The sequence below is a fragment of the Sprattus sprattus genome (assembly GCF_963457725.1).
Source record: "Sprattus sprattus genome assembly, chromosome: 17".
In the NCBI taxonomy this organism is placed as follows: domain Eukaryota; kingdom Metazoa; phylum Chordata; class Actinopteri; order Clupeiformes; family Clupeidae; genus Sprattus; species Sprattus sprattus.
The window spans coordinates 12073201-12098367 of record NC_137915.1 but is presented as its reverse complement, the minus strand read 5'-3'; the positions used below and the strand labels follow the sequence as shown (position 1 = coordinate 12098367).

The 25167-nt window shown below is 44.6% G+C and overlaps 1 protein-coding gene across 2 annotated transcripts in view; it reads right to left on the bottom strand.

Moving 5' to 3' along the window:
* Positions 1–8263: 8263 nt before the first annotated feature.
* slc12a7b (solute carrier family 12 member 7b) overlaps positions 8264–25167 on the bottom strand; it is a gene marked incomplete at its 5' end in the record, with an annotated part of 61197 nt that continues 44293 nt past the window's right edge. For both annotated transcript variants that reach the window (XM_080854773.1, XM_080854774.1), the window contains 13 exons: positions 8264–8608; positions 8899–9032; positions 10411–10425; positions 12511–12686; positions 14056–14163; positions 14616–14723; positions 14956–15087; positions 15693–15862; positions 16230–16425; positions 18026–18194; positions 20336–20440; positions 20612–20731; positions 23976–24074. In XM_080854773.1, coding sequence (XP_080710899.1) covers positions 8517–8608; positions 8899–9032; positions 10411–10425; positions 12511–12686; positions 14056–14163; positions 14616–14723; positions 14956–15087; positions 15693–15862; positions 16230–16425; positions 18026–18194; positions 20336–20440; positions 20612–20731; positions 23976–24074 — 1624 coding nt within the window. In that variant the 3' untranslated portion in view covers positions 8264–8516. The remainder of the gene's footprint in view (positions 8609–8898; positions 9033–10410; positions 10426–12510; positions 12687–14055; positions 14164–14615; positions 14724–14955; positions 15088–15692; positions 15863–16229; positions 16426–18025; positions 18195–20335; positions 20441–20611; positions 20732–23975; positions 24075–25167) is intronic.

The following is a 25167-nucleotide window of genomic DNA, read 5'->3' as shown; positions in this document are numbered from 1 at the left end:
GCCAAGACACATGAAAGTTGTGATTTTAAATCAAGGTTATTCCACCAAATATTGATTTCTGAACTCTTCCTAAGTTAAAGCATTAGTATTGTGTAGTTTAAAAATGAATATGAGCTTGTTTTCTTTGCATTATTCGAGATCTGAAGAGACTGCATCTTTTTTGCTATTTTGACCAATTGTCATTTTTCTGCAAATAAATTATCTAAATGACAATATTTTTATTTGAAATTTGGTAGGAATGTTGCCAGTAGGTTATAGAATAAAACAAAAATGTAATTTATACTTTAATACATACCAATAAATAGTAAAACCAGAGAAACTGTTAATTTTGAAGTGGTCTCTTAATTTTTTCCGCGGCTGTATATACGACATTCTAACATGATGGAACCATGTTTGTTTAGTGGACCCAGCTATGCAGGGCCTCAGGTTTGTGGTAGACCTCACAGAATTTCAATTTTTCCGCTAGAAAAACTACATGTTGCAGTCTATTTAAAATATTTGTGTGTTGTGTAATCCCAATATAGATTTTAGCATTTGAGTATACTCTAACTGCAAGCACTTTGAACTGCAACTCTTGTAGAAATGTGCTATATAAATAAAATCTTATTTACTTACTTACATGTGTGTGGGGTAAAAATGGAAATGTTTGACAGATCTCCTTATCACGGTTCAGCGTTCTTTCAGGGAACTGCTTTGATTTCTGTGAGGAATAGCCCTCATAGCTAGCAGCTAGCATTTGAATTTCCTGATACTGATGCGATCGTTGCTCTCCAGCCTCTCAGGCATTCTTGGGAGTGAGCCCCCCCCCCCCCCCCCCCCCCCCCCCCCCCCCCCCCCTCCTTGCACAGGGGGAGTCTCTCAATCGCTCTGTCACATCGCCTTAATTTGCTGATTCCTGCGTGAGAAGTGACACAATGTGCCTCCAGGGACTGCAAGGGTCTGTGCGATGTGAAGCGGTCCATTCAGATGAAACACTTCGTCTGAGCGCATCACTCTGAACAGACTCACTGACTTGAATGGGTTTAAAGGAGTGTTTCAGATTAAAAGAATTCACAGACTACTCACCTGCAACGAAACTGCCTCTCCAGAAGATCTGTAATGTTCATGTTAGGCGCTTTTATGCATTGAGAGGTTATCCAATGTAATGTAACGGCATGGATCCAGTCTAACGTAATGCAAATATAACAAGGCTGTTTTTTATCGTTTAATTTCTTCAGGTCACCAAAATGTGTGGCTCAATCGTTTTCTTTTCTGAACAATGTGAGAGTGTGGGCCTGAGTCGGATCAAGAGTGTATGCACTGCACCTGTGGCCTTGTGTGGTACCTGCCTCAACCGATCTCCTGTGTAATTCTGCTAATAGCCTGATATTTCAGTGGAGTGTAATTACATACAGAGGAAGGTCAGCACACACCTTTTTGATGGCTGTCACTTAGCTGTTATACACGTCACCGTTTGTTACTCACGCAATGCAGTGATATTATACGGACATTCATATGATGTTTGGGATGACATAGGAAATTCTGTAAATTTCAGTGTGTGAAAACTAGGGCAGTTGGCATAATGCTATATAATGGTCCTCTGTCTCTATTACTTAGTTAGAGAATCAACATTAGCCTACAGGCAGAATGCATGTCAATTTCAATAAATGTCCCTCCTCTAAACTTGGTTTTAGATTGACTTTCCCAAGAGCGAGACACGACACAAGTTATTGTGGGTACAGATGACATTGATAAGCGAACTGTCAAAAGGCTGAACTACTAGTGATGTAATACGTGTCACAACTAGCTTTAGAGTTTCTGCATTGCAGCCTTCCACAGGCCCACACTATTCCCCCCCCGCTTCCGTGATGTAATCTGCCTTGTATTTTGTTAGTGGCGAGCTGCTCATTGATTGGGCAAACAACTGTAAACATTAGGGTTATCTAAACGGCCACAACAGCACTTTGCCTCATCCTGAGTCTGATGGAACCTGTCTCAGTGTGCGTGCAGAGGTCAGTCCGTACACAGGGGGGTGGAGTGGTGGACAGTGTGGGCCAATGACTGAGTCATTTGGGTGTTTCACCACTTGAACCACTGCAAAATCTCTCTCTCTCTCTCTCTCTCTCTCTCTCTCTACTGACCGTCTTCACTCACAGCCCACAGAAATAACCGACTGTTAAAAAAAAAAAAAACTTAACCTCTGGATATCATGAGTGTGACTCCTCATTTCACCTCCAGCCTGCTGTTTGGGCTGGGCTTGCTATCACTGTCCCCTTGGTGTGTGTGTGTGTGTGTGTGTGTGTGTGTGTGTGTGTGTGTGTGTGTGTGTGTGCGTGTGTGTGTGTGTGAGTGAGTGTGTGAGTGAGTGTGTGTGTGTGTGTGTGGGTGTGTGGGTGTGTCTCTGTGTATCTGTGTGTGTGTGTGTGTGTGTGTGTGTCTGTGTATCTGTGTGTGTGTGTGTGTGTGTGTGTGTGTGTGTGTCTCTGTGTGTGTGTGTGTGTGTGTGTGGGGGGGGGGGGGTTGGATGACTGGAGCCTAATTGAATCAGATTGTCACGCTGCGGCATCTCTGCTGCTGGAGCTTGCGACGTGATTCGGGGACGTGTGACCAGCATGTGACCCACATGTCTGGGAACAACGTCTGGACCACAGAGACACACTACAGGCATGTCCGTGTGTGTGTGTGTGTGTGTGTGTGTGTGTGTGTGTGGAGAGAGATGTAAATAAAATGACTGTGTTAAGCAGGAGTACTACCACATCTCCATGTATAAATGTGTAGATCTGTGCTGGTCATAGCCACAGTAGAAAAGTTCTCTTGATTTTGTGTATCTGTGGAAAGTGCACGGAAATGAGTGAGTGAGATTTAACATGGACCTTTTGAATACATGCACACTTAAATATGTAGCTACCATTGCAGTGCCATTGATAACATGTCCTGTTTTTTCCTTCACGTGTTGCTCAGTGTTATGCACAGAGTATTTGACATATTAACACTCGATTGCCATTAAATCGCCCCTTGTTGCTCCCGCACCAGCAGGCTCAGGACGAGCTTCTCCCCTGAGGCGGACACCCTGCTGAACCCCACACCACAGCCCAAACGCTGCTGCACTCATTAGTGCAGTCTCAGTACTTTATATCTGGACTGTCTCAGTACTTTATATCTGCACTGTCTCAGTACTTTATATCTGCACTGTCTCAGTACTTTATATCTGCACTGTCTCAGTACTTTATATCTGCACTGCTCATTCTTGCACGGGCTGAACCTCTCACAATGTTCACATTACTTTTATTTATATTGTACATACAAACAAACTGTACATATTTTAACCATACTGTACAATATACAAACCTTATATCCAACTCTGTCCACTTCACCTTTCTATATAATAATCCGTATGTTGCTCTTTACTGTTAATAAGAATGTACACACTGTAAGGTATTCTTATATCCTTTTGCACTTCTGGTAAGATGCTAACTGCATTTCACTGGCTTTGTAAATGTACTTTGCCCAATACCAATAGAATTGAATCTAATCTAATCTTATCTTATCTAAAATGCATCATGATTTCTCCTGTTATTACCTAAGCCTCCTATTGTCCTAAGAAAAAGTAACAATTATTACCCTCACGGGCATTATCACCCAGGATTCAACTCTATTTTCCTTATAACTATATGTGCAGCTTTACAGTTTTGCACAGTGTTACAATTACTTGTCTAGAATTCAACCAAATAGGTTTGCAAAGTCTGCTGATTCCATGTCTCCAGAAGGGCACATGCATCACAAATGAGAGGGAAATGTTGTCCCCCAAGATAGCACCAATATTGTTCTTAGACAGTTTAGATTATGATATTTAAATTGCGCCACCTTCTGAATGAGCCAATTACAACAATTCAATGTTCAAAATGGGTCCGCCTAAGTTTTTATCTCAGCAAAGTTAGCTATTTTCCCACGCTTTAAACAACTGATCCACTGATCTTCTCATAACATCTCTAAATTGTCAAAAAATGAGTTATTATGCAAACTTCTCTCATCAATACAAATGCGATGGTAAGAACTTAACACGCTAATATAATAAAGATTCATAAAGAAATAGAAAGATTTTTTTTTTTTTTTTAACAGTCTATGTAATGTTGAGTATGAGGAAAAGGGCTAGCTTATCATACACTGAGAGAGATATAGCATCTCATGCTTGTTCTACATCAAAGGTTATTTCAGGTCATATTGACCTAAAGATAATCAGCGTTGCCTTTTTTTAATAGCAAGCACACTGCATTTTTTTTTTTTTAACTAAACTGCAAATACATGCAGCTCTGGTAAGGTGACCCAGTGTAACTGTATGATAAGCCCCAGTAAAGGTCTTACAGAAGTGGATTTACAGAAGGCACAAGGCCCTCTGTGTCTCACTGACCCCTCATTTGTCATAGTTCCTACAGAGGCTTTGACCTCTGTGACCGCCCTGGTCAGCTACAAGGTCACTTCCAGGGAGGAGAGAGAAAGCTTGTTGTGCAACATCACTCAATCTATAAATGACAGTGTCACCTGCCAATCACTTCCTGTGTGCTTGAAAGCCCTGAGCTTATCTATGGCTAAGAGGATTTTCTGTATTTATGACCTCGCTGCTCTGACCATACACGCTCAGATGGCAGCGCCAGAGTGAGGCGCCCTCGTGAGCCGCCATCTTTATGGATCCCAGCCTCTGGTGTTCATCAAGGAGATGGCATCAGGGGCCCTACGCTTAATCAGTTTATTGATCAGTGCAACAGATCTAAATCAACCCCTACTTTCATTGATCTCTGTAATGGTAATGGTGAAAAAGTCCATCTAGAGAGAAAACAGAATAAAATCACATTTGCTTTGACCTTTCATCCGAATGACTAGTGGTTGAGTTAATGCATATGAATTCACTCCCCTTTAAAAGGAAACCAACTGGTATGGCCGCACCATCACGACACAAAGCAAAGCATGAGAGACAACCAATGTGGTATGTTCCAGCACTTTATTTAAATTACTCAAGAGGCACAAATTTAATTTAAAGGGCTAAGCTCCACTATGTTTGCACCCACATTTAACATCTCACAGGTCTTTGTTATGACTGTCCATCTAGAAAGCATAACAGCTCAAATGCATGCACACACACACACACACACACACACACACACACACACACAGCTGACCTCTTAATGATGCATAGGCCAGTGATGCATACACATTTGCATGTATGCACACGCGCTTACAGACACACACACACAAACACACAGGCCATTCCTCAGAATAGAGGATTGGGGAAATGAAAGACAATACACACTTTGTGTACACACACACACACGCCCAAACAACTGGGAGAATGATTGCACAGGTGTTGACCTCTAGTAAGACCTCCTTGAGGTAGATTACATTCTCATTCATATGCTATTACCTATGCCTGTGTCTCTGCTATGTGCGTCTGAGAGGGTCTATGTTGATGTGCTCATCTCCCTGTGATCAAGCTTAATCCCTCTACTCACCTAGCTCTTATCATCATAGCTATCTGTTTAGGTTTGCATACTCCCGCTTCATACAGTGGACACATGCCCGTGTTTGAGTGGAGAACGCTATCCGCTGTCATTTTAAACTACTTCCTCTTTCAGAGCTAGCCTTCTCCTGCCCTTCTAGCAGGCCCAAAAGCAGGATTTACTGAAAATAGCCAGTAGATTAGAAGAGAGAGAGAGAGAGAGAGAGAGATGGTCACAGTTGTACCTCACCAACCCCGTAAGAAATAAAATAGACGCCCGTCTGTCCTAGAGACAGAGCAAATATCGATAGTCAAGAATATGATGTTATGACTTAGAGAGGCTATAAAAAACTGCAGAGTAAATGAGTATAGTGTGGGAAAAATAAACACATACATTGCTGGTCAGCTCTAAGGTACACCACCACAAAGTACTGTCGAAAAAACAAACAAACACAATTACACAGTGCTTTGGTAATGAATAATTGCAGAGCTAGCAGAAAGGTACCAGAGAAATATTCTGAACAATGTACAGCTTTAATTTTAGAATTTCAGGAGGGTCACACCGTTTATGCACAAGTGTGTTGTGTGCTATGCTGTGCAATGCACAACTACCCCCCCTGCAGGGATGAGGGGTAGCTACAGCTGATGTGAACTGACACCTTGGGCCAATTTCTTATCATAGCAGCCACTTTTTCAATTCAGCACCATAGCCTCAGTGAATAAACTACTGCATCTTTCATCTCCACAGATTCTCTTCTTAATGTTGCGCTTCCTACTCATAGTGATGGTGTCAAAAGAGCACCGTCTGACTGACACTTTTTTAAAATGCTGTGTTTTATTGGTCGATTCCATACTGGTTAGATGGTGCTACAGGAGCCGTCCAATTGGTCAGATGGTACGAGAGGAGCCGTCCCATTGCTTGTGTTAGCCAACGGGAGGAACATAAAGAGCAAATGCTTCCAGTTCTTCCTTACTTGAAAAGTTTGGCACATTTTCTCCTATGATACAATGTCAGAACATCGAATATTTTGCTAAAAAATACGTAACATTTTACAATTTCACAACATAACAGTGCTGGATAAAAGTATGAGTTACACTGAAACAACGGCTTCCTCAGTAACCTAGAGAAGAAGAAGAAAAAGAAAAAAATCCTAAAAATGATCGGCTGGAATAAATTCAAATCACAAGACACAATGTAACTACAACTCACTACACATGAGATCATGAGTATTTGCTGTTGAGTACTGTGATGATGAACTGCTTCCTACTGATTCCAGTCAACGTCTGAGTGATAAAGCCAAAACTTTAAAAGATTTAAAAGATTAAAAAAAAAAGTCAAAAAAATAAAACAACAAACATTGTTGTGTGGAGCCTTTCGAATCAAAATGGCTACTCTACTTAAAAGAACAACGACGACAATGACAAAAACGACATTTTGACCTGGTGTGCAAAGACACAGAAATAGTGCATCATCACCAACCTCAGTCTACTGATATACAATAATCATATGTACTGTAGGTCTTTATTTCAACTACTTCCTCCTCTTCCTCCAGGAGATGGCTGCTTTGGTAGATATGTGAGGGTAGTCGTTTAAATCCACTCCCATGTCTCCCGCTCGCTCGCTCACCCACACTCCAACCCATCCTCACCATGACGACTAGTCACGATAACAGCAACACTGAGATTTGCGTCTAAGCTTTGGTACACAACTGTTTCTGAAGCAGCACGATAGCGGCGTGTAAATATGGTGGCAGCAGTGGCCAGTAAAGACTGAAATGAATGAAGACTCCCTTCATGAGGGGTTTCCCTATGGCTATGCTCCCGATGCAATGGTTACTCGTTTGACTCTCCGCAGACCCTCAGGCGCCCGTCCAGCCAGAGCTTATGACCAACCCAAACTAGCCTAAAGTGGGCCGGACCTGGACCAGAATCAGCTGTTGCTTGGGAAGGCTCGTCCAGACCCGTTCAAGAGATATACTGTGTGTGTATAGATATTTTTGTCACTTCACATAGGAACAACTATTGCACATTCTGATCGCACACTTACGCATTGGGCCTAAACACCGAACATCTCCCATCCTTGACACACACAGCCAAAAAACTGAGAATACATTTGCATAACCCTGCCCACCCCCCCCACCCCCCCCCCCCCCCCAGCACACAACAAAAACAGATAATGCAATCCCTTCATATGACATACAGTTTTGTGAGAATATGGGACTTAAAAGAAGACCTCTGTCGGACTTGCAGAAACAGAAGGTATTGTGGAACAGGCGATTGGTATCGTCTGGGTCACATAGAAAGCCTGGTAAAGCTCCCCCCCTGACTCCCTCAAAAAACAGACATAATATGTATTATATGCCAGCTCTGAAGGTATAGCACATCGAGTGTCTTGAGAAATGTCAAAATCACTCTCTTCATACCCTAATCCTTTGAGGAATAGGCTCAGTATAGATTCAAAGCGTCTTCATAGGCTAGTTAAATGTCTCTGGTCAGGGAGAGAGAGCAGCCAAACTGTATGGAAATGTGCGTCTCTTTCTTCATAATTACCCCCACCCCAAACCTGGACCCCCCCACCCCCCCCCCCCCAAAAGAGAGATACAACCAAAAAGAAACAATAAGAGCAACATGAGATTATGCGTCTTACATACACTGCCATGGTCTGCTTAATGTACATTTGCTATTACAGATTAACATACACAAAGAGGATGCATTGTGTGCGCACACACACACACACACACACACACTAGGGAGACTGACAAACCCAAGCACGACAACCCGGGGGGTGGGCAAAGACAGTCTGTTGCCGTGGCAACATAAAAATGGTAGTATTCAGCTCTGGCCCTCGGCTGAAGATGGGGGGGTCACTCTTGTGTGGCATGCCCCATGGCAGGGTCGCCAGAAGGGGCACCCCACCCTTGAAAGAAACACCGCCAGTTGTAATGCCACTGCTAAAAGCCCCCTGCCCCTAAATGGATTTTTCCGGAACTGTCGAGGCATCGCAGGAGAGGGGGGCTGAAGGCTGCTACCCACGGCAACGCAGTCTTTAAGAGTAGATGGTGATGACCTCGCGGCCGCCGCCCCGCACCAAGAGGACCCGGTTGAGACCCTCCAGCAAAACCTCCAGAAATTCCATGTCTGAGCACAGCAGTCAAGGAAGGAACACACAGGTCAGATGATCTAAACGAGCCAATCAGAGAATCATCCTAACTGGCTAATCAGAACGTAACAAATTGCAATGTTGCAATATTTGTGAACCACGACTGCAATTTTTTACATTTATACAATGTCTTCCCATGATTTGAACATCTGTGCTGTTATTGCATTGAAATGCGTGAAAAATAAATAAATAAATAAATAAATTCACAAACAAACAAACAAACAAACAAACACCCTTCAGATAAACACAATGAGGTGCTAAAGGATACAGTTCTCATCTCCACCCCGGTTCTTGGGCGGGCCCGGCATGTTGAGGAGCACCAGGTGCGCCCCCTGCGACTTGTTCACCACCACCCCGTTCAGCTTCACCGCCGTGTGCATGCGCCGCACGTTCGACTGGTTCCTGCAATACAGAGAGGGGGGAGGGGGGAGGGAGGGAGAGGGCATGACCTCCAGATCTCTGAACTACTGAATAGTTTTTGTTTGTTTGGAATTTCTAACAAATCAATTACTTCGATAAGGGCTTTGGATCTTGGAACTGCAAAACCACTCTGACACCTGTTGTCCTTCTCTGTCATTACTTTTAATCTAGCTGGAGTCTGGCCATACTCGTGGTCATCTTAGAAGTTCAGAAATACATCCTTAACCAGCACTGTTGATTTAGATGCAAATGAAAATGGCTATCAAAAGGTCTTACCTTAATAGTAGAGAGTTGCACTCAACTTAAGATACATTCATTTAAATGGCATTTATAAATACATGAATATTAAAATATTAATTTAAATATATTGCTTAAGCTGCTTGCATGTCAGCACATAAAGCAGGATAGCACAGCTGAAGTTACACTGAAAGTTTTTGCACAGTGTGGCTGTCTGGATTTGAGCCAGAACAGGGCCAGAACAGTGCCAGATCAGGGCCAGAACAGGGCCAGATCTGTGACGAGGTCAGATGCCCTCTGACCTGTTGGATGTTTTAGCCTAAATAAGGGTCACAGGGAGTCATAGGCTCATCGCAATAAAATAGCTGCAGAAAATCACAAAACACACTTAGATGGCATCCTGTTCTGCTGATCATGTCAACACAGTTTGTTGCCCCCGGTGACAGCTCCCCTGTCCAATCGGGTGGCTGTATGAGGAGGGGTCAAGGAAATGGAGGAGGACCGTGTGATGTGTGTTCAGGGTTAGTGGGCCCAGCCTTCCATATGCAGCTCATGAAATGCACAAAGCCTCGGCAAGACCAGCAGCATCACAAACTCACGCCAGTCACTTGCACTGTCCATCTCTGCCCTGCGGTGAAATGCCCCATTTACTAACATTCTCTCAGGTGAGTGGATGAGAGAGGATTCAAATTAAAATTATCTCTAGTAATCACTCAATCAGAACCATGTTTTGTGGTGCATTTCCAACAAATCTGTGAATTCCGATGTGATTTTCCTATTGACATAGAAGAAAGGAGTGATGCTGGAGCTGATGATACAGAGTGGATGTGGACAGTGCAAGGTTTGGCCACACATGCTAAAGCCAGGTGGGATACTGCACTGCACTGACACATGCAAATGGAATTATACGGATGCACTTGCTGGGCCACAGGACACACGGCCACGGATGAAAGCAATGGGAAGCATGGGACAGACATGCACACAAGCACACATATGCTGACGCGCACACACACACTTATACACACACACTCACGAAATGACGGGACTACAAGGACAAATACATATGATAAATACACACCCACGCATACACACAGCTTTGGGGCAAATAGAAATGTCGACTTACAGACTCTCCCACTCTCTAGAAGGAGGAAAACGGGACAGAACAACAGAAGACAGGCTTAGACGTCGGATTTGCAAAAAAAAACACACAACCACATGCCAATCAACACAACCCTCCGACCAATGGCAAGCTACCCTTCCCTTCCCTTCCTTTCCAGAGGTGCCTGATGTGTGTTGGCATTTAGAAAACAAAACATCTTTCCAGCTTTTAAACATCACTTCAAAGCCATTCACTGGCAAAGCGGCTGAATATAGACACAGCTGCCCGTTGTGAGCTGGGTGATGTTTTGGAGGATGCCAACACACATGGACACACACATACACCTGCTGAAGTTGTTTTTCTCGAACTTAGAGATAGCCTAGGAGAAAGTGCCGTAAACCCCCCCCCCACAGCCAGTGCTGTGAATTTGACAGAAAGAAGCCCACACTTTTGGAAACACACACATATTCCTGCTCTCGGGTTCCCTGCAGCAGCACATTTGGGTGCAGAAATGCAGAGGGTATGAGCTACTCAGTGGGACTACATCTCCCATAGTTCACTGAGAGGAGGAAGAGAAGCCAAAATTAGAGTAGAGAAACATCTTTCCATGGGCCTTGACAGAGGACACGGCACTGCTTTGTGCAAAGACTTCTAGTTACACAGGCTCCTCTACCTTCTAACACGCCTGTGCACTTCAGTATTTATTTAACTTACATGGCTCATTGTACGAGGCATCTCAGAACATTTATAATAACACTGTATATGCAGCCTCATCAACAGCCTCATGACCATCAAATATAGGCATATAATCAGGTTCTGCAGCTGATTAAGTGTCCATACACATTGATTGCAGGGTTTCCGATAGCCGGTAATTTCCGTTTTTTGCCTGGTAAAATGTATAAAAAAATATATAAAATTAAAAACTTGCCAAAATCATACAACATGTAGTTGTAACTTACGAAGTGAAACAGCCTATAAACAGCACGACAAGATGTAGTGGCAGTGATGACGGCACCTCACATTTTTAAGGGTTTAACTTTTGCAACAGCTTGCAAAGTGCTTATTTATAAGTTCAGTGAGCTGTAACCCAACTGGGCTACACTGGCCAAAACTGCCTGTGTTCTGCCCTATCAAGAATGAGAGGCTTCCCTCTGCATAATCAAATAAGGATGGTGCTGCAAAGTAGTCTGCAGGAGAAGAGAGTGACGCGGCTTGCAGACACGTTTGATTTCAAGTCGGCAGCGGAGGACTTGAGAAATGAGAAAAAGGAGGAAATTAAATGTAACCAGGCAGGCTACAGGCTGCATTCGCTGCCATGTAAGCCTTTAGAAAAAAATATGTGTTGTTACAGGTCACAGATGTTTCGTAAAAGCCTACATTTTAGCGGCCAATGTTGAGGTTTTGCTCAATCATTACTGTTCATTGTCATTCTTTTGTAAACCTAGGTGAACATTTACATTTACATTTGAAACATAAACTGAAACGGTTATTTGTCCGGTAAAATGTATTCTTTCCAGACACCAGACTGGCAAGAAAAAGTCCTAGCGGAAACCCTGATTTACAGCAGGACTGAATGTGAATTTTAGTGTGAATAGCTTAATTCTTTTGGGCAGTGACATCATTTTGGCTTCTCTCTTTCTTTCAGTGGACCTTCAGCGGATTCGCAACACATTTCAGTGGAATGCCACTACCTGCCCATAACAGCTCATGACTCTAAAACTGACCTGGCCCTGACCAAAGACTGCAGAGCGCTGCTCTCTAATCTTTGGCCCTGCCAGAGGCCCGAGTCAGGAGGCCCCACAGAGAGGGACAGCCATCTAGGGGGCCTGGAGGGGCCCTGTGCCATGAACACACATGGAGACATGGAAGACATGGTGCCAACATGACCATTAGTCTAGATGGGGCGTCTGCATGCTCGTCGACACACTCGGTCGGATGTGTGTGTGTGTGTGTGTGTGTGTGTGTGTGTGTTTGATTGAGACCTCCACACATATAAGCTTCAACTCAGTCACTTTTACTCAAACTAATGCAACAGGGCTGGATCAATCCAACTACACATTGTATCTGTGAATACACATTGTGTGTGTGTGTGTATGAAGTCTCTGTGTGTCTGGCTGTACTTACGGCTTCATGTTGAAGAGGTCGCGTACGGCTATGTTGGCGGTGGCCTCGCGGTTCCTGCTGCGTTCGGTGAAGAACTTTTCCTTGGTCCAGGTCATGTGGACCCGGTCGGGCGTGGCGTCAGCCTTGTCGTTCATGGCTGCGTGAGAGGCGGTGTTCCGGTCGTGAATGAGCTGGGCCTGGAGACGAGTGGCAGTAAACTTGTGTCAACACTCGATCACGATCACTCGATCACGATCACTCTATCACAATAACTCGATCTCGATCGAGGCTATTTGTTTAGTTACTCTGGAAACTGCTAATGACTGATGAAAACAAATTTACACAAAAAGGCTGTGTCTGTTTTGAGTCCATTTCAGAGTCAGACTTATATAACAAAGTGAGCTCAGATTAAAACACTGACCAATTCCTTTGTTAAATAGTATATATAGAATAGTAGAAAGTATAGATAAATAGTAGTTATAATATTAACAAATACTATCAGGATAAATAATAGTAAAAAAAAGAAAAATTATCTATCTGTACTTTCTGTATCTACAACCAACACTTTTTTCTTTTTTTTAAAACTTATTTTCATTTTTATGTTTAAACTAACCTAAAGAAAAACATGTAAAATAAAAAAAACAGGGTAAATAACGTAAATGAAGAGTGGAGTTCAAAATGGAGTTTGAATTGTCTACATTAGAAGTGCTCATGCATCAAATATGAATGGAAGGTCTTGTCAGATGATCATCTCAACACAACGTAATATAAACCATGCACACAATCGATAATTAAAACAACAACAAAAAGAACAAAAATAATGCAACTTCTACTGTAAGATATGTTAAGGTGATCAGTGACATGCAAAGAGACCACTACATGTGTCAAAGTACATGAACCAAAGATGGCAAACCTAGCATAACAATGGTGATACAAACTAAAAACTAGTCAGGGTGATACGTTCACAGTGGGCCCCTTGCACATGAGCTGGGCTGGGAGGAGGAAAGGAAAAAAAGGAAGTGGTAGGCACAATCACAACGAATAGGGAGGAAGTGACATCATCGTCCACTGGAGGTGATGCATGCGGAATGAGGGGACGCGTGCAGGACACCGGGACAGTTACAAAGCCAGTGGGGCTGTCGGCAGGACGGCATCTTAATCACTGAACGTCAGAGATGCCGTCACTCCGAAGGGACCTTTTCACTATAGAGACAAAATGTCATAGGAGTGATAGGTCTCATAGTCAACAAATGTAGACAAGCTGATGCCATACTGAGTTTGGATACTTATTTTGGATGTCAATGCAACACTCGAAATATGCATCACTGTTGCACAATCGGAATGCCAGGATTGCCAGCATCCTATTGTATGCAGATGGACATAAAATACAGAACCATCAGCATCACTATTCTGGTCCTTCGGCAGCCATGGCTGTGTAAGTGTGTGTCCTGCGGGTCACTGGGAGAAGGGGTGTCGTTGGTAATGGAGGTGGTTTGATGTTTGGGGGGGTGGGAGGGTTGGTTGGGCGGTCTGGGTGGACGGTCAGTCACATGGAGGAGGGGCTACCTCGTCCTCTTGGTTATCCTCCGTCTGCCGGCTCGTGCCGGGGTCGCTAGCCCCGCTTTGGTTCTTCCTGCGGATGGAGCTACGCGACTCGTCTGTGATGCTCTGAATCTGGGTTGGGGTAACGGCCCAGCAAGGACCCCAGGTAGAGGGAGTGGTGGCGAGATAGAACAGGTGGCCATATGTCATGCGACTGTTATTGTGCTAAAGTGCTGCAGGGTACAATTCTGGGCCCTCTTTAGTTTATTACCATGAGTCGACGAAGTCTCATCTACAGAGCTGTGACATTAGAATGCAACTGTCTTCTAACATTTACTTCACAGATAAACATGGTACAATTGCAGAGATATTAATCAAGGCTTTTATGTAACAGCACCCTACTGTGTGTATCACGGTTTCAAAAAAAGGCGGATTATACCAACTCTCATTTCTCTAAATAGCAATTATCATGTAATTCATTCACGTAAAATTAACAGAATTGAATTGTTGGCAGAAGGCCATGATAAGTATTTTGCTATGTCTCCCCCACACAGAAGGGGAGCGTTGTTGAGCTGAGGCATTACCTCTCTTTCCCTCTCTGTCCTGGAGAGCTGCATCTGCTTGAGCATCTGAGAGCGCTGTTCCATCACCAGGGTCTTCTCGTAGGTGAAGGCGGAGATGTCACTGTCATGCTGTTAATCACACACGCACAAAAACATATTCAATTTACAGTTTTAAGCCAAGGGAACGTACAAAACAAGCCACATTAAAGATACAAATCATCACAAATCATCTTGTGTTTTTTTCGAAATGGTATTGAAAGACAATAGAACTGCTTGAAATTTACTTGAATGAAATTCACCCGACATATTCATCTTGGCTGGCATTTCTGTTCCTAAACACTTAAACAGCGAATGCTCTCACCATCTCGACCACCTCAACCTCAGCATTCAAACGCAGGTGGTAGAGGAACATCTGGAGGTCCTTCTTCATCTGGATGCTGTTGTCATCCATCTGAGCCACGGTGAAGATGCGCATCTTACACTTACGCCACACCTGGGAGAGAGAGGGAAAGAGAGAGAGAGTGAGAGAGAGAGGGGTTGGGGGTTGGGAGTGAGAGAGGGGGGTGAGAGGGAGAGATTGAGAAAGGAAGAGGTAGAGAGGGATAGAGAGAGATGGAGAGAGGGAGAGGGTAGGAGGGAGAGATGGAGAGATAGGGGAGGGAGCAATAGAGAAAGGGAGAGAGATAAAGGGGGAGCGCGATAGAGAGAGGGAGAGAGAGAGAGAGAGAGAGAGAGAGGAAGGATAACAAAGAAGACACCAAAGACACCAAGAGACAAACATGAACCAATGCAAATTGACTTGTTCCACTACACATCCTAGCCATTTCAAAAACATTGATTGTATAGCACCAATCATTCTAAACTAAGTATTGACAACGCCCTGTTGTCCTAATACTACAGACCCGCTGCAGGCTTGGAGATAAAATTAGAAAAGGATCAAAATGACCGAATGTGTTTATTTGCCAACAGCCACATCATTGATTTCAATTGATGATGCTATTGGTTCCGAGTAAATCATGCCCTTGTTTCTGCGTGCCCATTGGGCAGTATGTCTTCTGTAGCATATTCCCCATCTAAGGAGGTTGTGCTGGGTTCTACCTTGTGCTGTCGGAGCAGAAAGGGGAGGAGCATCAGCATGCCTCCGTCATGGACAATCCACCACACGTCGATGGTGCCCTCCCCCAGCCTCTCCTGATTGGTCGGGAAGCTGTCCACATTCTTGGCCACGAGCAATGCCTGACTGGCCGCTGTGGTCTCCCTCACAGTTTCTGATTGGACAGAGAAAGAGCGGTTATAGACCGTATTGCACTGTACTGCACCTCTGCATGCGGTTATAGACCGTATTGCACTGTACTGCACCTCTGCATGCATCAGCACAGCTCTGGCCACTCTGTAATCACATTCCTGTTTCCTATTCATTAAACATATACTAAATACCTAAATGTGCATTGCATGTTATAAAACATATTTATTTCTGTCAGTGTGCACTGATATACTCTATGCACACCTCCCTACACACACACATATATCAAAGGGATATTGTGGCATGATAATGGGGAAATGGTAGCAGAAACGCAGGGGTCTGAGTAGCTCAGTGCCTGGGCAGAGCTAGGTGGGTGGATGGGTGATGCTCACCGATGAAGTTCTTCCAGCTCTGGGCGTCGTTGGACTGCCTCCAGCCGCCGGGCCAGGCCATGAGGACGCTGTTGTGCTTCATGCCCCCGAGACCCGCCGACTGGATGAAGTGAGAGAAGCCGTCGCGAAGGTTGGATGACACCACCACGTGGCAGAAGCCTTTGGTCTTCTCAGCAGTCATGGACGTCTTGACGTTCTGCATGGAGACACACACGCGCACGCACACACACATGCAAACACACACACACACACACGCACGCACACACACACAAACACACAGGAAATGAGATCTAATAAGATCGAAGAAGAGGGACAAATAATTGGGTCTAAACTATTTCTTTGAAACAGGAAACTAACAGACGAGAAGAAAAACAAACATCCAATCCAGCTATGGTAAATCTAGCGAATGTTTCATCCAAAGTGACACACAATAAAACCAGCAATTAAAATCCCTTCTGTTGTCATCACAAGGTTGGCAGATCCGAATCAGAGCCAGGTGACCTAGAGGAGTTGAAAGCTGCGATGACATCTGACTCTGAAGGCTGCATCAGGACTACTGTAGTAGTGGATACATTACACTGTGTGTAATCAGCGTCTGGTCTCTACTCTGTTTAAAGCCTGGCCCTCCTGTGTTTTGAGTGTGTGTGTCTGCGTGTGTGTGTGTCTGCGTGTGTGTGTGTGTGTGTGTGTGTGTGTGTGTGTGTGTGTGTGTGTGTGTGTGTGTGTGTGTGTGTGTGTGTCTGCGTGTGTGTGTGTGTGTGTGTAACCACTTTCCATCAATGCGCTCTAGCAGCTGTTCATGCACAGTTTACACCCAATCACAAAGGAGGTCATGGATACCCAGGCACTACAAGTAACCGGAGAACAGTGTCAAAGCTCCACGGAGATGCTGCCTGCACCACTGAGAAGGCAGACTGAGAGAAAATAATATTATCTGAAAATTGCGAAAAATACTGTTATCCGTGTTAAAAAGGTTAAGAATTAACATATCTCAGAGTTAAGCAGATACTGGTAGATACCGTAACCACTACCACCGTTTACCACCTATACGTGCTAATGTGTATGTTGGTGTATTTGCGTGTGTTATATATTTACATATTGTATGTATGTCCATTTAGTTTTCGTCCACTCAGTGCTCAGGTACTGCGCAGCCATTTCCTGCGAGAGCAGACCGTAAGGAATTATTTTAATCCTTCTTTTCTGCCAAGCTGCTGTTCCTCTAGCTACCAGAAGGTGGCAGTGTCTACCCATGTTTCCTCGCACTGCACCCGGTGGCATTGCTAATTGCCTGGTAATGGAAACATTGGCAGGCATTTGGACAGCTTATCCTGACACAGTCACTCAAGGGGAAGTGCAGCCACAGCACCTCATCCTTGGCATGGCAGGAGTAAACAACTCGCACCTCAGCGGTAACATGGGGTAACATGGCTCTCCTTTTAGTACACGCACACGGCATACAAAGAAGACCAACAAGTAATTAAACATTTACTCTTCACGCTACAAATACTACACACTATAATTAATACTATTGTTTTTTTGTGTGCAAAAAGACAGGCCCTTCTTCTTGAATTTCTTTCGGAATATTTGTGGAATATGATTCTCCTTTTCCTTCCTCATGAAAACACATTCTTATTTCCTTTTAAACATTCCTTGTGAAACACAATTCCTTTTTTTTAAACTGAACAGAACCAAAACCTCCCTCTAAAAGTGTAACATAATCCATCCCTGGTCCCTGGGATCATGTAAACATCCATGACATTCAGCCGTATCATCCGGCCCTGTTCTGCGTCTCTTACCGTCTCTGCCTTCTTGGACTCTGTCTCCTTGGTGAGGTAGGTGCCCTCCAGCACGGAGCCCACAATGGTGAGGCCCTTGCCAGCCTTGAGCTGGCTCGTTAAGGAGAGCAGCCGCGGGTGCTTCACACACAGCTCCGAGTCCAAGTTCAGCAGCACCAACAGCTGGGGCCTAGAGGAAGGGAGGGCAAATGATTTGTAGTATCACTTCATGGATCCCTGAATCTCTGGAAGGGTACTTAAACAAAAGTGTATTTATGACAAGTATAACAAACAGTACAAGAAAAAAAAATGCTCTTTTACAATGTTAGTGTATTTATGACGGCTATGTAAACTGTCTGGTGTTTCAAACTGTCCGAAGATGATTCACAACGGTAAAATGGCTCTACTTCTATTAAAGATGTTGAAAGTTCCGTTGGAGTTAATAAAAATGTGTGGCAAACAAACAAAGAAAACAAATAAACAAACAGATAGACAAGCACACACAAAACCACTGATCCACTGCCTAATTAGCATGTTAGCACGCAGCTATCAACATGGACGGCGCACCGGAAGTTTCTAACAAATGTTAGCGTTAGAGTTATGGCTAATTGAATCAAAGGGTTTAAGGGTAACAGCGGGCCACACCGTCACTGGTCATGCCATACACCACCCACACTGGGATATTTACATGCCAAGGTTGCGCAAGCACATGGGTAGTTACAGGAAACTGTCCCCTGAACATCAATATTTGACCAGCAGCACGAGCCCTTAGTGTTTGTGACAGAGTCACAAGTGTAGAAGGGAGAAAGACATGACCAAAGTCCGGAGTTAAAAAGAAAAACCTTTAAAAATATTTACTTTGCATTCTGACTCTATGGTGGTGTCATTATGTGACATGTTTTCTGAACATGGTAAGCACATCTGTTTACCTTCATAAAGGTAACTGTATACAGATGGGGTCCATGGTTGCCTTCTTCTGTGTTAAACCCTTGCCTTATTCTCAGCTATTCAGTTCCTCATAGGGAGGTCCAGAGGTGTTGCCTTGTGTAAAACTCTCAATAGATATATTTCAAAATAGAGCTGTGGTGTAATAGGGGCCTGTTTGTCTGTGTCGCATCTTAAATAAATAAATCAAACTGACATGTGTCTGACAGTATTGCCAGCATTTGACTTGACAAATTGTCCTAGTAGGTGACGGCAGGTCCAGGAGAAAGGATGCCAAGGTATATCACCTCTTATCTGTGTTTGTATCCAAACTTAACGAGACACACACACACACACACACACACACACACACACACATACACATACACATACACACACACACACACACACACACACACACACACACACACACACACACACACACACACACACACACACACAGACACACACACACACAAACGGGATGGCAGGATCAGTCTTCTATTAAAAGACATGGCGGATCGGAGGAGCAAGGTGCTGGCGTGTGGCCAGGCAAAGAGGCTTAGTGCACAAGGGGGAACAAGGTGCGCAGAAACGCACAGGAGGAGGAGGTGAAAGAGGAGGAAAAAGGAGGAGGAGGAGGAGGGGATAAACACTCAGATTTTGAGTCCTCGTCCAGATGGCTACACTGCCAGGATATTGATTGTGATTGTGTAGGTGAGCCAGTGGCTCTTGGGGGCAGAAGCCAGTGAGAACAGCACTGCGTTTGTCCCGAGTGTTTTCTCTCTGCGAGGCTCAGAGATTGCTAGTCCAGCCCATTTATTCCCTGTGGGATTAGGGCTGCGTGCCGGGGGGGAATCACACACGGTAGCGGTGAGCTGTGCAGATTATGCAGGTGACAGGCCAGCTAACACAATCACAGGCCCAGTGGGAGGGACTCAGATGGGCTTTACGCCCACTGTGCTTACGAGTTCTGCTGAAAGCCAGTGTGATTGCACTTAATCCTGAGTTTATTGACTAGCTGCTGGAAACTCATCCGCAGAGAGATCTTTTCATGGAAAGCAACACACACACACACACTCACACACACACGTACACACACACACGTGCATGTACACACTCTCACACACACACACAGTATGTGTGCAGTTTTTCTGGCTATCCTTGCCTTGTCCTGCACATATGGTCACATACTGTGCATATGAACTCCTATATTGGTTGGAAAGGATTAAGGCAGTGTTGCTACTGAGGTATAGCCCTGATCCAGACTACTAACAGCAGGCCTTGAATCACACACACACACACACACACACACACACACACACACACACACACACACACACACACACACACACACACACACACACACACACACACACACACACACAGCACTCACACAGCACTCACCTCCAGTTCTTGGTGTGTGGTGGGGCTTCCTCCAGGCGCATCAGGGCGTAGCGAGCAGCATTGAGGGAGAGACCATTAATCCCATCACCCCACTCCTTCTCCGCACTGAGGACAGACAGAGAGGACCAGAGATTTACACACTAAATACACACACAGATGAAAACACGCACGAACACACACACACACACACACACACACACACACACACACACACACACACACACACACACCATGAATCGGGTGGTGTTGGGGATGATCTAGTACCCCATTACTTACCCTCTGTATTCAATGTACTTGTAGATGCATCCAGCAATCAACATGGCGACCAGGGCGTAGTACCAGGATGAGATGAACATTAGGGCCAGACAAAGACTCATGCCCAGGAAAGACAAGGCCCTGGAGAGGAGAGGAGAGGAGAGGAGAGGAGAGGAGAGGAGAGGAGAGGAGGGGGGAGGGGAGGAAAGGAGAGGACATTACTCATCATCTCCCACAGAGTGAATCAATGTGTGCATGGAAACGGTCTTCCACCTTTTGCATGAACATCTCTTATCCACAGTCCACAGTCATCACTGGACTCAAATGGTACATTTTTTAAATCACATGAGGAAACTGAATCTACTGACGCTTGTGATGTGTTGCTTAAAGTTCAGGTTGTGTGCCAGCAGAATTCTTCAGACAACGTGAATCGTTTCAAAAACAAAGCATGTCTAACTCTTTAATCAGTCTAATGCTTATTTAAGATATGACAGCTCTTTAAAACCACGTAAGCACGGTCCTACTACAACTTCATGGCACACAATCACAGATACACTATCAGCCGTGCACTGGAGGAAATGGGTGAACTTACAAATGTGCATCAACAAATAATATAGCAGATGTTTCTGTTCAAGGTCACTGCAGTGCAACAGGACAGCAAACATTACAACATTGTTCCTGAATATCTGGGCCCGTTAAACTGGTTATATTTGGAGCCTGATGGGGTTTAACATACACACACACACACTCTCTCTCTGTGTCTCTCTCTCTGACATAGACACACACAAACACACTCTCTCTCTCTCTCGCTTTCTCTGACACACGCACATACACACACACAGACACACAGACACACACACACATACACACAGAAATATGTAAGAATGAATGCCTAATCTGTGCCTCAAATTACAGCATGTGACATGTTAAGTGGTCCATGCACACACACACACACACTTAATGCTTCAGCTGCAGAGCTGAAGTGTGTGTGTGTGTGTGTGTGTGTGTGTGTGTGCGTGTGTGTGGTTTATGTATGCGTGTGTGTGTGCATGTGTGTGCATGTGTGTGTTTGTGTGTGTGTGTGTGTGTATGTAAAGTGTGTGTGTGTGTGTTTGTGTGTATGGTGTGTGTGTGTGTGTGTATGTATGTATGTATGCATGTGTGAGAGAGCGAGAGCGAGAGTGATACCAGTAGCGTGGCCTTATGTGCCTGGGCCATGTGAGGTTAAGTGATTAACCTCGTGGAGGTGAGCGGGGAGGGGGGAGTAGGACACACTGTCCGCCCAGCATGAGGGCACGCTACTGGGCACCATGCTCTTAAAGTAGCCCTGGAGGCCTTGGAACACCTCACTTACCCAATCTCACACAACACAGCTCTACAATCATCTGGTAGGCACAGGTACACACACACACACACACACACACGCAGTAACCACCATTAGCCCAGCTGGTACTGATAGACCCCAGCGTGTGAAAGCTTATATTCCATTTTTGCTGGGGGTTCCAGCCGGTTAAACAGAGGGCATATCTTGGATGGCAAGTGGGGAAGACACAGGTGTTTATTTTTCCTTCATAGGACCATATGCTATCAAAATGAATTTGAGGATGGTACCAAAACTAATTGCCTATAAAACCATCCCCAAAAAGTGTCAAATTGTTGAATAGTGTGACTTTAAAATGCCCAAATCTCTTAAGGCCAATGTAAAAGATTTGCGACAAGACAAAACAGTTGCAGAGCGTCAAAGAGACAAGCAGCAGTGTGACTTTATGGTTGCAAGGTGTTGCTAGCCATCTGATGCAGTTGCAAAATATTTTTTGTGTTGATTGCAGGTGCAAGGATTCAGAACGCCTGTTACTCACAGCCTTTGTAACGTGTTGTAACTGAGTCAGACAGGACACGGCATCACGACAAAGTTTTGGTCAGAAAAATATATATATATATTAGTCTAACCAAGAGTTCTTACAGACTCCTCTTTTACAGAGATTCACCACACCAATTCAGTCTGGAAACTTCTGGAAAGCCATGACTTATAGTGTTCAGACACACACACACACACACACACACACACACACACACACACACACACACACACACACACACACACACACACACACACACACACACACACACACACACACACACACACACACACACACACACAGGCTGGTCAGGCAGTCAAGGAGTCACACACACAAACTCACAAACCTTTCTAATCAAGACCCATGTCTATGTGTCCTGCTGTGAATTGACTGGATGAGAGCCAAGTGCTGTAAACCTCACACAGGCCACCTGCAGCACACTCCTGCTAATGTGTGGATGTCTATGGGCCTCAGTGTGCTGTGTGCTCTCACATCACATACAGCTCCTTATCAGGAGGACGAGTTTCATTGCGATTATATTATTTATAGGGATTTAAAGGTGTATTATTTTCATCCCTACATGGAGACAATCAGTTGAAGTATTTGGCAGATGCTTTTGTCCAAAGTGAACTGCAAGTCATTACAGTTAAACAGTTCATTGAAATAAATGTATTTCACTAAATCAAATGAATTGATTTGACTGAGGAAAAAAAGGAAAACAAACATGATTAATTGCCAGTTTTTTGCTTGCCTGATTTTGCCTGTGATTTATTTATCTGTGGTTTGGCTGGGATTATAGTCTGACCAATCTCAATCTGCCAGATTTCTGACCAGACAATCCCTCTCAGAGTAATTTCAGTGATGCTTGTTCATGAAACCCCAAAATCCCAACACCCACCCCTCCCCCCTCCTCACGCACACACACACACACACACACACACACACACACACACACACACACACACACACACACACACACACACACACACACACACACACACACACACACACACACACACACACACACACACACACACACACACACACACACACACACACACACACACACACACACACACACACACACACACACACAGTCTTGACAATCCTCCTACACCAAAACACCATCTCTGTGGAAGTAGGTCCAGACCACACAGAACACAAGGAAATATGTGGACTAAAAATACAAGGCCAGTTTTCCTCCCCCACATCTCACATGTCAGGGATACTTCCTTTACATTCCCCCTATCCCTAATGATCATCCGCCTCTAGAACATTCCTTGGTGTGTTCTTCCACCTCCCGGCTCAACTGGTAAAGTGAGGTGCCATCGCCATCACAGTCAATGATTAGATTTGCAACCCAGGAAGAATAGAATACTGTAGAACACGTGTACCTTAGATATACTGTGAGTCCTTTTAGATAGAAACATTCCTAAATGAATGCCGTGTTTGTGTGTGTGTGTGTGTGTGTGTGTGTGTGTGTGTGTGTGTGTGTGTGTGTGTGTGTGTGATATAGGGAGGCTCACCAGTGGTAGAACTTGAAACGAGGCCTCCAATTGGGTGTCCGCAGCAGAGTCTGTAGGGCACAGGCCAGATTCACAAACAGGTAGCACATCAAGAAGAACCTGAGCGAGAGAAAAAAGAGCGAGAGTGAGCGAGGGACAGAGAAAGAGAGAGAAAAAGAGAGAGAGAGAGAGAGAGACAAAAAGAAAGTGAGATGGTGAGAAAGTGAGGAGGAAGAGTTGGAGTCAGACACAGAGAGAGACACACACAGAGATAGAGAGACACACAGAGACAGAGAGACATGAAGAAAGTGAGATGGAGAGAAAGTGAGGAGGAAGAGACCAGAGAGTCAGACACAGGCAGAGAGAGACACAGAGACAGAGAGAGAGAGAGAGAGAGAGAGAGAGAGAGAGAGAGAGAGAGAGAGAGAGAGAGAGAGAGAGAGAGAGAGAGAGAGAGAGAGGTCAGCTCATTCTTAACCAGCCCATCTGTCAGTGTATTTAGCACAGAGGAGACGAGCACAGAACACAAACCCACAGACAGAGAGGGACGTTAGTGTGAGAGGACAACAGCACAGACAGGATGAGCACAGACAGCATTGAGACTGGAGAGGGACAGGCGTGATGAGGCTAGAAGAGGAGTGTGTATCTAGTCCACACAGAGGAGGACAAGTCAGCTGAATAGAGGCCGATAGGAGAAGGGTGAGGGGGAGATAAGTTGAAATGGAGGAGCAGGAGACTAGACTAGCCTCTAGTTGTAGAGTCATAGAGTATCAGAACAGAAAGAAGGGATGATATGGACGATCCACACAAAGGAAATGTGTTTGTTTGTTTGTTTGTGTTTGTGTTTGTGTTTGTGTGTGTGTGTGTGTGTGTGTGTGTGTGTGTGTGTGTGTGTGTGTGTGTGTGTGTGTGTGTGTGTGTGTGTGTGTGCGCGTGTGTGTGTCTGTGTGCATGTGTGTGTGTGGAGTGTGTGTGTGTGTGTGCATGTGTGTGTGTGTGGAGTGTGTGTGTGTGTGGAACAACAGGATAAAACACAGATCAGTCAGAGGGGAAGGAGAACAGGAATAATGGATGGAATGAGGATGATGGCACATGCTGTACACAAACAAAATTAACTGGTGTGTGTGTGTGTGTGTGTGTGTGTGTGTGTGTGTGTGTGTGTAAACAGGAGAAAGGAGACAGAGAGAGAGTGACTGAGAAGGAAAGGAGAGGG